The sequence below is a fragment of the Neolamprologus brichardi genome, chromosome 12, assembly GCF_056152115.1.
Source record: "Neolamprologus brichardi isolate AB-2024 chromosome 12, ASM5615211v1, whole genome shotgun sequence".
NCBI classification, from domain to species: domain Eukaryota; kingdom Metazoa; phylum Chordata; class Actinopteri; order Cichliformes; family Cichlidae; genus Neolamprologus; species Neolamprologus brichardi.
Window position 1 is genome coordinate 17,402,143 of NC_142115.1, and position 14,110 is coordinate 17,416,252.

General features: G+C 38.0%; 2 protein-coding genes across 2 annotated transcripts in view; one reads left to right on the plus strand and one right to left on the minus strand.

The window, feature by feature from the left end:
* The window catches only part of LOC102791121 (uncharacterized), a 295,543-nt gene extending 294,482 nt beyond the window's left edge, over positions 1 to 1,061 (minus strand). The window contains exon 1 of the mRNA XM_087848698.1: positions 950 to 1,061. Coding sequence (XP_087704824.1) covers positions 950 to 991 — 42 coding nt within the window. The 5' untranslated portion in view covers positions 992 to 1,061. The remainder of the gene's footprint in view (positions 1 to 949) is intronic.
* A 7,041-nt stretch (positions 1,062 to 8,102) lies between these two features.
* LOC148100207 (arrestin domain-containing protein 3-like) lies at positions 8,103 to 13,863 on the plus strand. Its single transcript, XM_087849061.1, has 6 exons — positions 8,103 to 8,531; positions 9,698 to 9,755; positions 10,665 to 10,812; positions 11,776 to 11,872; positions 12,400 to 12,656; positions 12,872 to 13,863. Exons 1-6 carry the CDS (start codon positions 8,276 to 8,278, stop codon positions 13,478 to 13,480), a joined length of 1,425 nt encoding a protein of 474 aa, XP_087705187.1. The 5' UTR covers positions 8,103 to 8,275; the 3' UTR covers positions 13,481 to 13,863.
* The last annotated feature ends 247 nt before the right edge of the window (positions 13,864 to 14,110 follow it).

The following is a 14,110-nucleotide window of genomic DNA, read 5'->3' on the forward strand; positions in this document are numbered from 1 at the left end:
CGAAGCAGCATCTGCCATTATGCTACAGATGGTCCTGTGCGGTCCATAATACACCATTTTTATCAGCACTGCCTGACAACTAGTTTCATCTCTCTCTCGTAGATGACTGTCAAAGCATTCGGGGCTGTCTTTAGCTTAATGAGGGCCCTAAGCAGGATATGATTTGCTCACTTTTTTCAGTTTTAATTACTTTAATATTTCTGCCACACTTACACTCATATGTTTCCTGTCTTGATTTGCTACATTCATATCCACTAATCAGAGAGGTATCACATTATTCTGAAGCAAAAGCACTTTGAAACTGGCTCTTTTGCATGCTCACATTAATATATCCTATTACTAAAAGACTAAAAGTGGTATTTTGATGGAGATTGTATTCTAAATATCGCAGGACTTTACAATTAAGATAAATCTAAGATCCTAATCCATACACAAAAATCTAGAAATCACAATGGCACAGAGATATACATTCTGCTAAATCACAGTGAGCATTTATTAAACATGTCCTCATTCCTTCCATTGTTCATGACGTAGAACTTACTTGGCTTTGGTTTTTCATGCAGGGCCTGCCCTTTTCTATGTTTCAAAGGTCAATCTTAGTTATCTGAATGAGCACTCCTGGACTTCAAGCCAATGTCATATAAAAGGGTTTCTGTCTTAAGTTTTACTTTTAATATAAATAAGCAATTCACACAGGTTCACACACATAGTCTCTTCTAAATTTTGGAGAGCTGTAAAATAGGTTCCGTTCTAAGGTTAATTTTGTTTATTAACCAGAAAACAAGAGTTGGATTCCATGTTGCTACAATCAAAATGCTGTATATTATGAAACAGTAAAAGTAGAAATGCTGGCAGTAACACGTAATTTGGTTGGTAACGACATGTCCAGCAACACCAAACACAAATGGAGAAAAAAAGGTGTAGCAGCACTCAGCAACTAGGAACTAACCTGTGGCACTTTTAAAGAGCTTTTCATTTTTTCCATCTTCATTTATCTCTCTTCCTTTTCAACTATTCTTTTTCTTTTGGTGGTCTCTGGCATTTCTCACATTGTTGTGATTGTCTGGTTGCTCTGACTTCATTTACCCCTCCTTCCTTCACTGTTTTGACAATATTGCCAGGGTAACAGTCTCCATGACATTTTCTGTTTACACTGTATCACCCGACTGAGAGTAATCGAAGGAAGGGACTTTTGGTGGTAATTTCAATATTACTAAATAACATTTCTAACTACCTGAAGCACAGTACAAATCCCACAGACAGCAGTGTGAAATCATGTCTTCATACCACACAGAGTTTGTGAAATACATCACTTGGGAGTCTTAAAAGGTTTCCCTTTTCTAAATAACTCTCAGATACAGCATGTATAAATAATTTATATTGGCCTACCTGAGTATCCTTGTCTCCATTTATAGTATCTGACTTTTGGCTACTTCCTGTTTTACTCTGAAGGTTAGTGTTTGTATCCTGTGTTAACTTTTACTTTCTTTCTCTGTCTTCTCCTAACGGTTGTCGAGAGTCTTAATTTCTTTTGCTTGTGCTCTGGTCTCTCCTGTTTTTGTTGTGTAGTTAGTGTATGTAGTAGTCCTGTCTTGCATTTATCCTTTGTAAACGAGTGTATGTTTCCCATGCCTTGTATTACTCCTTGAATTTCTGGATTAGTGCTTTTTCACTGTTTTGCATTCCTTCCTGAATTTAGGACCTCACTCCTAACTCAATATCTGAATGTTTTTACTCATTTTTTTTTAATCTTCATCAACCACAGAATAACCATCAGCTGTGCTTAAAACGCGAAACCAACATTATCAGGTGTTTCTCTTATATGCGTCAACATGAGATTTAGCCTGCTAACTAGACTGACAACACAAGTAGAGGTTATTTAACATTTCTGGACTTTGGATAATTCCTATTAGAAGAAATTAATACCAATAAGTCACACATGCTGTAGCCCTAATGCAACAGCATGTGAACAGCTCAGCTTAAAAAAAAGAGTACCAGTGTGTCAAATCAGGATCACTATGAGAGTTAGATACTGACAGAACAGTTATGGAGCCAATGAAGGCAACCGTATTGGTGTTAACAGTAAAGTTTTACATCCATATAGCAGCCATCCCAGGTCTAGTCAGCTGGTTGAAGATTATGTGGGCAAAGAGAAAGCATGTCTAGTCATCCATTTATGGACAGTAACGGTGAGGAGGATTAGAGTTACTGTAGGTGGTCCAGCCTACATTCAGTCAGTCAACCAAGGGAAAACACTCTCTGACCAGGACAGACAGATTCTATGTTAATTAATGAACTGGGGAGATAACACTTAACATGATTTGTCAGTGAAAACTAGCTAAACATGGCTAACAGTTAATATTAAACATTGCATAATTAGTTACTATGACTCTGTTCAACAAAATAATAAGCTAAACAAAGGGCTGTGCTGCGATCACTATGAAGTGGTCTGGAAGTTCCTGAGACACAAGAAAGCACAGCCATAGATTTTTCAACAGACGCTTATTTAAAAAGAAAAACAAAAGGTGCCAAAGAGATATGAAAGTCTAAACATAAGTTCAAAATGAAAAAATATTTATCTAAATATAAATAATTTGGTGATAATCAGGCCAGACTCTTCACAGTTTTCCTTTCTTTGTACTAGGATGTGCATCAGACTTTTGCCTTCTATTCTCTTTTGGAAAGTGACATAAAAAGAATACTCTGACACACTTGTTTTTGCAATAATGATGCTCCTGTTTTGTATATAATAACAGAATTTTTTACAGTAGTTGTGCTTTTCTAACATTTCTCCAACTTCAACCTGCAGAAAGTTTAGTCTGCTTGTTTGTTTTTCAGTTTGTTTGCTTTGTTTGTTTCAGTGGAATTATTATGAGTTAGGAGTATGATATGAGTTGAGTTAAGTAAACACAATATAACCAGTTGTCAGAATGTATGCCAGCATCAGAGGATGAGCTAGCTTGTCTCCATCCTGGCAAAGAGAAAGGTTCACATGAGCATCGGTAACCTTTATTTATCTAGCGTCAAGCTGTAGCTGAGAAAAGTACTTCTATTGCTATCTGCCTGTCACAAGATAAACAGTGCTAACGTCTTAGCTTCATTGCCACAGTAATGTGCTACTGCTAGCTATAGTTGACATTAAGTGAACCATTTAGCTTTAACCAACATTAACTTGACATTTCTGTGTTCAGCAGGGAATGTCAATATGCTACGTTGAAAGAACGCACTTACCTAGTTGTTTTTGTTTTGTTTTTTTAAGTTCCAGTCCGATGTTTCCCTTCTTGGCATTTTGGTGACTCAGATTCCCATCATCCCACATTCCCAGAGCGGTTCTGAGCATGTCCATTGTTAGTCCGATTAATCGTAATCTGACCAGTTTAGTTTAGTTTTTGTTTTGTTTGTTTTGCTTTTTTTTTTTTCTTTGCTATTAATGTAATTTGTTAGCATTTAGGGAATTAAGGAACAGGCTGCTTGCATTGTAGATATAACCTTCATAGAAAGTGGCTGTATGAAAAGGGTAAGTGCAGAAATTTGGATGCTTGAATTTACCTTGAGTATGTAGCCTATTTTGCTGTCCCTGGGGATAACATAAAACATGGTTACTATTACAGTTATTTATGAAGGCAATTTACTCAGTGTACAAGAATATAACAAATATCAATTTGGGACTGTATGTAATGCAGATTTTGCAGTGGAACAGTCGTCTCCCCCTCCCCCCACCCACCAAAAAAAAAAAAAACTTTCTTGATGATATCATTTATATGATATAAATGATAAATGATATGGTTCTTCTTTTTCGGCTGCTCCCTTTAGGGGTTGTCACAGCAGATCATCTCCCCCTGTCACATACTCTTCCTAGCATCCTTCTCTGTCACGTCAGCCTTCTACATATCCTCCGTTAAAACATCCGTGAATCTTCCCCATGGTCTTCTGCCCGGCAGCTCCATATTCAGCTTTTCTTAACCAGTATAACCACTGTTCCTCCCCTCCACATGTCCATGCCCTACCAGTGACGCCTCTCTAACTTTGAATCAAAATGCTCAACCTGAACTGTCGCTCTGATTAATAACTCATTTGTAATCTTGTCTTTCGTAGTCACTCCCAATGAAAATCTTAATATTTTCAATTCTGCCAACTCTGCCTTGGCCTCCTGTTTTACTGTGAGTACTACCATCTCCAAACCACATATTATGGCAGGTCTTACTACCAATTTGTAAATCTTCCCTATCGTTTTTTGTGCTATTCTTCTTTCACAAATCACTTGTGAGAATAGTCTCCACCCACTAAACCCTGCCTCCATTCTCTTCTTCTGTTGCTTATTTAAGGTATTTAAACTCACCTGCCTTCACTACCTCTGCTCCTTGCAGCTTTACTGTTACACCCATCTTACTCTCATTCACACACATGTATTTTGGCTTCTACTGACTTTCATTTGTCTTCTCCCCAGAGCATACCTCCACCCCTCCAGGTTCTCTTCCGCCTGCTCCTTATTCTCACTGCTGATCACAATCTCTTCTGTAAAGATAAGGCTAACTTCATCTGTTAACCTGTCCATCACCATTGCAAACAAAAAGTGGGTTAGAGCAGATGCATGATGTAATCCCACCCCACATCCTGAACCCATCCGTCACACCTACTGCACACTTCACCGCTTTCCTGCTGTCCTCATACATGTCCTGTACCACCCTCACATTCCTTTCTGCCATGTCTGACTTTCTAATGCACTAATTGTATGTTTTCTCTAGATCTACAAACACACTGAGCATTTCCTTCCTTTAATTTCCCTTGGGATTAATAAAATATTCTGATTCAGATTCTGAAGTATTCTTGCCCTATTTCCTCTGTCCACCAGATATACCAGAATACCATCTGATGCTGCCTAGCTACATTGTCCCCTGACACAAACTTGCAGCCTCTTATCTATTTCGGATTGCATCTTCTGGATAAGATATAGTCCACCTCTGTGCACCTTCCTCTACTCTTACACATCAACCTATGTTTCTCCTTCTTCTTAAAGCATGAATTTACCACAGCCATTTCCATACAATACCTAGGGAATGCACACTGACAACATTCAACATCATGCCTTCGATTTCCAACATCAAACTTATTGTAATGAAGTAGATTCTGGGGTAGGATTTTACATGATGTCCACAAACGCACCACTAACATCCACGCCTTCCCAGTTGACAATTAGCAGGCTTATAAGAAACAGCTGCGCTTCACTACCAGAAGGAGGCATTTGGCAGTCTTGTCCATCCAAGGTGGCTGAGAGCATTAGGCAGTTAAGCGCTGCAGATCTCTCAAGGAAAACTACTCAGTTTAGTATTGCCCTTTAGAGAGTGGTTTGCACTATACTGCTGCTGTCTTGTCATGCTGTTTTGTTTGTTATGTAATGCTTTTATAAAGAACAGTACTTTGGGGTGTATTTGTTTTATGTAGATCTTTTATTAATGTGTGTAACGTTTTATGCTTTTATTGTTTTAGTGGAGGTGCGGCCGCTTGCTGAGGGGTTAGGCACGTGAGGTGGAATCCCCTTCCCGATGCATGCGAGTGTACACACCGGGCATAGGTAGATTGCACCATTTAGAGTTTAGTGTGAGTGAGGTCTTCAGTGAAGTTACACGGGTGAGTAATTGGTGGCACCCTTGGGCACTCCTCCCTGTAGGTTGCCTCCTCAAGTAGCCGGTCTCCACTATTTTGTTTAGTTATTCTTTTATCATGCTGTGATTGTTTTAGGGTAGCATTGTGGTAGGGAGTCTGGTCATTTTAATCATCGTTTGGTAATAAAGTGTTTTAATTAACTATTTTGCCGTCTCAACCCTGCTACCCTAGGTGCCTTCCTGATTTTATAGTTATGTATTTAGTAGTTCCTCTTAATAAATTTTGATTTGTAAACTTCCTTTGTCTCACCTCTACCGTTAATAACGAGTCTGTGGGCTTTGGTAGCCAGTGCAACATGTACATTGGCTAGAGAAATCTTTCCTGGGGTGTAACGCCCTCCCCCAGGTGGCGTTGTCAATATCTTAGTTACCGTCCCCGACTATTCCTCATCGTGACACCACATTATGATCAACACTTCACGCCAACAACACTATTCACATGGTCTTCCAAGATTACCCCTACTCCCCTTTCTCTTTCTCCCTCACATATTTTCTCAATCACCTCTTTGGCCAACACAGTTTCTACTAACACCCTGTTGGCAAACAGCACCAGAGGTGGTTGTTAACCCCAACCAATTTGGTATGGAAATCTTATCCTTTATGAGCTACATGTTTCATTTGGCTAAGATTTCACATCGCATGCCTTTTCTGACGCAATCATCCCCATTTATCTCTGCTGACCACCCAGGTCCCTAATGGTGGGAGAGGCCCTGTCAAGCCTGGAATTAAACATTTTTTCTAGTTTACAACTTTTTAAAATTCCAAGTAATTAAAGGCTAAATTAAATTGCCTGACGAATTGGTTGGGTGATTTAAGTTTGATTCCAAAAAATACTGGAGGCTCTTTCATATCAGTGGATTAGTCCACCACATACTTGGACTTCGCATCACAGCTAATTTATTCCATCCACTTGACTGCTCATGTGCACTGTGAGTTGTGTCTTTCCCCATTAAAGCTATTTCAGGGTATTAAAATAAAGAAGAGAAGGCAAGGAGACAGAAAGAAAGCAAACTGAGGGAAGTCAGATATTAACAAATGTCTTTCAAAGAGAAAGAAAGTGGTGAACACCACACAAATAACAGGTTAAGATTGAATTAGCTAAGAGGAGTTGTTAATGACAGTGAGTCAATGTAATATGTGACACTGTATCTATTAAAATGTTCTAGCACAACAACAAAAAGGAAGATAATGGAGTAACAGTAGGTCCATCTCCAAATGATATGACCTTATGTTGTGGCAACTAAAAGTTAGATTAAAAGTTTCAATAGAAAGCTTAGCAACACTAACAGCAAGCACCATTAAAGACCAGTGGTTTTTAGCTGGTGTGCAATGACGTCCGCAAGCCATTTTGGTGAACATGGGCTGATAAAATTTATTTTTAGAATATCACAATGGCACTGTTCAAAAATAAATTTAAAATAATTTTTTTTAGTTTGTTGGTAGTTATTTATATGGCAATTCATGTGTTCATTACTGTCAGGCAGCTCACTAACATGAACAGTCAGCGATGTTGAGTCAGTGTACAGTCAGCGATTACTTAATTATTCAGTGCCCACGAGACCATTAGACTACTGTATAACTTTTGTATTTGTATTAACATTAAAAGAACACTTACAGAGAATGGCTATAGCAGACCATGAACCTAGTTTAAAGCAATGCATTTTAATATACTGCTATTAGGTGTACTCAGCCAAGGTACTATTATTATAGTGTTATAGTGTCATAGACACAAATACGTTTTAAGAATTATCAAAACAGAAATCAAGACAATGAAACTATTTACAGTTATTATGGTGTGTATTAGGCTGTCAGCAGTTTAAGAAGCTAACATCAAACCTGTATGTTTCATTCCAGCAGAGGGTCCGTCTATGTTGCAGGTAGTGAGCAAGAAGACAAGAAAGAAGATGACAGAAAAAAAGAGAGGAAAAGGAAGGTTTCCCTGAGCCCGGTGGAAAGGATGACAATAGAGAAAAAAATGGTATTAGAAAACAGCTTTTAAAAAAAAATAAGATTGCATTTTAAGTTTGTTTTCATTTTTTTAATATCATGGAAATAAAACCTAACTAAAATTTGCAAAAATCATACAATCTTGAAATTTATATGCAACGCAACACTCATGTAACTGTGGACACGATGGTGAAATGAAAGTTGAACTGTGAAACTGTTCAGACTTATTGAAAATCATTTGTTTTCAATTAAATGTGGTATATGAAAAGCTGCTGTTTTATTAGTAACATTACTGGCTACCCTAATGACCACTACCGATTGCTACTGACAGTTGTTGAAGGATTCCTGAGAAAGTGCTTGTGTGCTAGAGTTCCCTGTCAGCGGACCTGTATTTATGAATGAAACTAATGCGCTTTAAAAACGGGGAACAGGGAATCTTCCTCTTCCTCACAATCCAGCTTCCTGTGACTACTCTCTCCGTTCTACAGCGGATGGCAGTAGAGGTCTTCCGGCAGTAACGACCCTCCTGGGCGTGGTCTTCCCACCACAGTTTACGACAAACGCCATAGTGTCTCGGCCAAGGAGTACCGCGCAGTGGAAACGTTTGTTGAGTAGTAACAGTCTTTTATTTTTTCATATTATTGTGCCTGAACCGCTTTGCTACGATGCCTTCAGTTGAAAGCTTTACTGTCGCATATGACGCAGTGAATAAATTCGTGACTTTTTCGGAGGGAGACACTATAACAGGGACTGTAACTCTGGCCTTATCCAAGGAAACCTCACTTCAAAGCCTGTTTATCAAGGCGAAAGGGGACGCTAACGTCCGGTGGTCTCAGAAGAGCGGTGACCATACTCATACGTACTCTGCGCACACAAGATATTTCAAACTAAAGGAATTTTTAATCCCAGAGAGCGCCAGCGGTATGTAACACACTTTACAGTCTTCTTGCAAATGTTTGTTTTTGCAACGTATTGTAAATGTATTTGCAAAAAAACAAAACAAAAACCCGACAACGAAACAACAACAAAGAATTAAAGGTATTCAATTAATCTTTAGTGTTGCAAGTGTAGAAGGAGCTATCAATTTTTGGCAAAGTAATTTTGTTCTCTATTTATCGAGGTAAAAAGTCTCATTGACGTTAAAGATGTATTTTTAACATAGTTAGTTAGTTAGTTTTAACATAGTTAAAAGTTTTAACTGTGTATTTATTGGCATTTATTAGTGTTAGTATTCATTCTATGTTTCATGTGTTCATACAATGAATACATGGATACTGCTGGATTTTGAGAAATTTCCCCTGGGGATGAATGTATTTTTTTTCCTTTCTCTTCTTTGCAAAAAAATATAACATTTCAAAGACACGTTTCTCAAACAAAATACACGTGAATGGGAAACGAAACATGTTATATTAAATACTTGTATATTTAATTGTTAGTGTTGAAGTTCTAATTTATAATTTGTGTTCTGTGAAGAAAGTTCAAGTGACTCAAAAGAAATGGGTTGATTATACTTTAGAAAAAACAGTAAGTACAATAATGCACATGTAAAAAATTGGTGCTTTCCTTATTTTATATATAACCCCTTTATGAATCCTGTTAACTACAGTCTATTTATCAATATATTACACGTTAAAAAAAGACACCTGTTCTTAAGCATACCTTTCTTTTGTACTTTGGGGACAAACCTACTATCAATTTAACACTTAAACATTCATCTGTTTTTTTTCCTTGTTTTTATTTTACATAATTTTGTGTATATTTAACATTTTGAAATATAATTTCGATACAGAAACATGAGCGTTTAAGCATGTTAGTTGGTCAAACAGGAGTCATAGACTGTATTAGAAGCCCAATATAGAAATCTTTATTTACAATCAGCAGCTACAAAAAGCATCTAATTTCTCCTTCTTTTATCTGTTTATTCAATATTAAAGCCGACTGTAAAGTGTCTAAGTAAATTACAGGAGTCACATGAATGTAGAGGACAAAACTTGTCATACTAAAGTGCAGTAGAAAAGTATTGAATAGTAATCGTTATGTACCTGTATTTGAAAATTTTGCAATACTTCATTTTCCTTCATTTTCAGAAACGGTTTTGCCCCAAGGGATTCATGTCTACAGATTCAGTTTCCAAATACCACCAGGGTAAGTACAGTTAGTCAGCTGACCAAAACAATGGTTTGAATTTACACTTTAACAGTGATTTGAACAAACACAAAAAGTGGATCAATAAAATAGCAGCAACTCAGGGCATTTAGGCATGTAGATATGGTTAAGGCGATGTGTTGAAGTTTGAAGCGAAGAAAGATGAGTTAAGTGAATTTAAATGTGGCATCTTTGTTTGTCCCAGAGTATTTTTTCAGTATCTACTGAGTTGTTCTTACACAACATCTCTAGGGTTTACAGAGTAAATATCCAGTTAGCAGCTGTTGTCTAAGTGAAAATTGCTCATGTCAAGTCAGAAGAGAATGAAAAAGCTGCTTTAAACTGATATGAAAAGTAACTCAAAAATCACTCATTACAACAAGCGTATAAGAAGAGTATCTGAATGTACAACACGTTGAACTTTGAAGTAGATGGGGTACAGCAGCAGAAGCCACACCTATCAACTGAGAATCCATCCTTCTTTAGCAACATTTCATGCTGCTGCTGCTGGTGTAATGGCTTGAGGGATATTTTCTTGGCACACTTTGGAACCCTTAGCTTGAGCTGACAATCATTAGAGGCTACTTGAGTATTGTGGCTGGCCATATCCATCCGTTTATAACCACATTGCTGTTTCCAGCTTTGTGAGATACCGTGTCACAAAGCTCATATTGTCTCAACCTGGTTTCTTGAACATTATGAGTTCACTATAGCATAATGGACCAAAATCTCCAAGGAATAATCCCAGCATGTTGTTGAGCTGAGGCAGTTCTGAAAACAAAAGGGATTCAAACCATCACAAGTAAGGTGTACCTCATAACTTGACTGCTGAAAGTGTACATGCATTGGAAACATGATGTTATTTCACTTGACATTGCATAACTTAAAGTCTGCTGTTTCCCTACGCAGAAGCATGCCTTCATCCTTCAGAGGGACTCATGGAAAAATTGTCTACAAGCTAGAAGCAAAACTGTTAAGGAGCTGGAGGATGAACAGTACAGCAGAGAAGGAGATCAAATTTGTCTCCAAATGTGTTCCAAACCTTCATTCTCTGATGGTGTGTACAGTATTTAAAATGCATTCAGCCATCTTTGATATGTTGTGTATTCTCCCGCTACGTGGTATGCACTCAGTGTCAACCGTCCTTCTTGTAGACGTAGCACTTCTTGGGGGGTTCATATAAGAGAAAAACAATGGTTGTTTCAAATAATGGCCATTATTGGCCAGATAATTCTACTTTCATTTGTTCAAGGTAGGCTCTGAGAACTATCCACGAACACACTGTAATGGAGGTGAAATGTTTCCCAGCAGAAATGTTAACAATCCAAAAGACTCAGCTCTAATTATTAACAGTAATGACCGGTGCATTCCGTTTAAAGTGTTACCTGGTAGATCCAGCTCCATCAGTTAAACCAGTGACAGGTGAAACGAATAGAATTGATAATCTTGTCATAATGCAGTGCTGCTATCCTTGTAATACACACCAACGTATCATAACCCTGCTAAAGACCCAGCATATGCCTTCGGCAAGGCAATCCCGATAGCAGTGGTCTCCCCACAGCAGGATAATATGCCCTGCCCCACAAGAAAGAGGTTTATACCCAGGCCCCCAAAACACCAACTGTCTTCTGCTTTCTGCCAGGCCTCTTAGGACTCACAACAGTTAAGGGTTTGCTAAATGCGCTGAAATGAGCCTTATTTCACAAATAACCCACCCCATAATCTGCAGGTCAAAAAAGATCCTCTGGGGTGGTTGTAGCTCTGGAGGTAGAGCAGGTCATTTACTAAGCAGAAGGTTGGTGGTTTAATTCCTGGCTGCTCTAGTCTGCATGCCAAATAACCTTGGGCACGATACTAACCCCAAGCTGCTCCCCATGGCATCCATCGCAACGTGAATGTTAGATCATCTGATGAATTAATATAGTAAAATATAAATTTTAGCACCTGTAAACCATGAAAAATATTGTTTGATTATGGAATTGTGTCAGAATAATTGTTTTGCTTGTTTATTCCACTATAGTCACCGCAAGTTGGTTCAACAAATAAAGAGATGGGTTTTTTCTCAAAAGGACACGTACACATGGATGTAACTGTGGACAGGATCGGTTACGCAGCAGGTATTAAAATTTCTTTTCAAATGTTGTAGGTCTCAATTTGTTTTATACTCTTTTCTCACTATACCAAAAGATATTTTTGTGTGGTTGAACATAGGCAGAGTTCAATAAATTAGCTAATAATGGAGGATGCAAAAAGACTATTGAGATCATAGTTGACAAACTTTTCATTCCCATAATGTAGAAACTATACAATTTTTTGGCATCTTGTAAGTAAAGAGATATTAATATGTTATCTGCTTCATTTAATGTATTTTGTCCATTCCAGTGCCCCGAAGGCCAACTTGATCATTTGGCATCCAGGGAAACCTATTTGCCACAGTGTTAATACAACTGCAAGTTAAGCCTGTACTCTTAAGAAATGAGAAATGTAGGGATGTTGCCTAACTTGCACTTTCAGAAATTCCTTTCCAATAGTTTGACTTTAAGTAATAGGTGTTGTGACTTTCTGGTGTATATTAGACAATGGCACTTTAGTCATCTGAAAAATGTAAAGACAATTGTATTTAAAATCAATTTTTTTTTTACAGGTGAAACAATAGTGGTTCTTGCTAAAGTTGACAATTCTTCATCCAGTGACATGACACCGAAATTTAGCTTAATACAGAAAGTCGTGTACCGTGCCAATGGCAGAACCAAACATGAGAATACAGTTTGCCATAAAGTTGCTGACAACTGTATTAAACCAAAAACACGGAAGGAGCTCAGATGTGAAATAAAGATTCCTAGTGATTACATGCTGACAATCCAGAACTGTGATATTATCTCAGTGGAATACTGTTTAAAGGTATGTAGTACTGTATCTAAAGCAAAACTTTAATTTTTGTGGGAATCGATATTGTGATTTATGCATGACAGAGCCATTTGTAATTGACTGTGTGAACAGCAATGAATATCATTGAGGAAGTGGCTTTCAGATGTTCTCTTGTTGCTTTTCCAGTGTAAAAATGAAAGCATCATGTACTAATGAGACAGATTTACATATATTTTCCTTTCTCCTAGGTATATCTGGACATCAGCTTTGCTTTTGATCCAGAGGTTCTGTGCCCAGTGGTCATTTTACCTCCTGGCTTGGCTGTAGGTCCCTATCCAACAGGTGCTATTGGGGGTCCAAGCAACAGTGACTTCCCTCCCCCCACAATGCCCATGGGCCTTCAACCTATGTCTCCACATTCAGGCAGTTATGGATATCCAGGAGTCCAACGCTATTCAGCACCACCACCTGTATACCCAAATAACCCTGCTGTATATGGTGGACCAGCGGGTGTGCAATCTTCTCAGCCAACACACATGTTTGGAAGCTACAATAACCCAGTGCCACAGGTGCCTTCACCATATGGAACTCCATTTTCATCTTCATTATCTTCTGTCCTGCACCCGCCACCACCCCCAACAGCACCACAACAATTTTACCCACCCTCACCCCAACAATTTCACCAAACCCCATCTGCCCTTGAGAGCCAGCCATCTCCTTCTATTCAATCTCCATTACCTCCTGCGTACAACATGCTGCCTTCTGCACCAGTGATGAATGTAGACTTCCTGTCTCAATCAGATGGAGCTCCTCCATCATACTCACTCCTTTTCCCAGACAAATCTGATGCAAAATAACTGACTAAATGCTAAATGGTCAATTAGTGAGTTATTTAGTTATAAACTAAACCTGTGTAGGTACAGATTCGACACTTTGTACAGCTACTTACGCCTTAATTATCATGGTGCACTGTATTTTGCATTGTTCAAAGTGCAACAACAGTCAAAGCATTTAATACTTTTCCTACCTCTGTTATAAATAGTTATTTTTATAAAATGTTACAATATTATTTTTTGCAAACTGCCAGTTTTTTTTCTCTGAGTTGTAGAGCTGAATAAAGTTATGTAAAGTTTATTTTTGAATGTTTGTGAATAGTAGTAATTAGTTAATTTTTTTATATGGTAGATCTCATTCATCTGATTTTTTCAATCTTATCAAGCAACTCTTTTTAACAGTGTGAAATCTTGTTTTAGTCTAATACCCTTGGCTGTCAAACAATTTTGAAGACAGATTTACCAAACCAAAATTTGGTAAATTAACCAAAATTGCGCAAGTCCTTCCTGCTGTGCAATAGCTGAGGTGATTTGCTTAAAACAATGTTGTAAAAATGTTGCAACTGTTTTAGATGGGTTAGGCAGTTGGATATGTTTTCTTCTTTCTTTTTTAAACCTCATGCTTTAGGCAAAGGCAGACAATCATTTGTAAAT

What these genes read in the sequence shown, in the direction of transcription:
- LOC148100207 (XM_087849061.1), top strand. Translation starts at nt 8,276, where the DNA reads ATGCCTTCAGTTGAAAGCTTTACTGTCGCATATGACGCAGTGAATAAA. An exon ending in AATCCCAGAGAGCGCCAGCG is followed by an intron (nt 8,532 to 9,697) that starts GTATGTAACACA and finishes CTTCATTTTCAG; the next exon opens with AAACGGTTTTGCCCCAAGGG. An exon ending in CAGGATCGGTTACGCAGCAG is followed by an intron (nt 11,873 to 12,399) that starts GTATTAAAATTT and finishes TTTTTTTTACAG; the next exon opens with GTGAAACAATAGTGGTTCTT.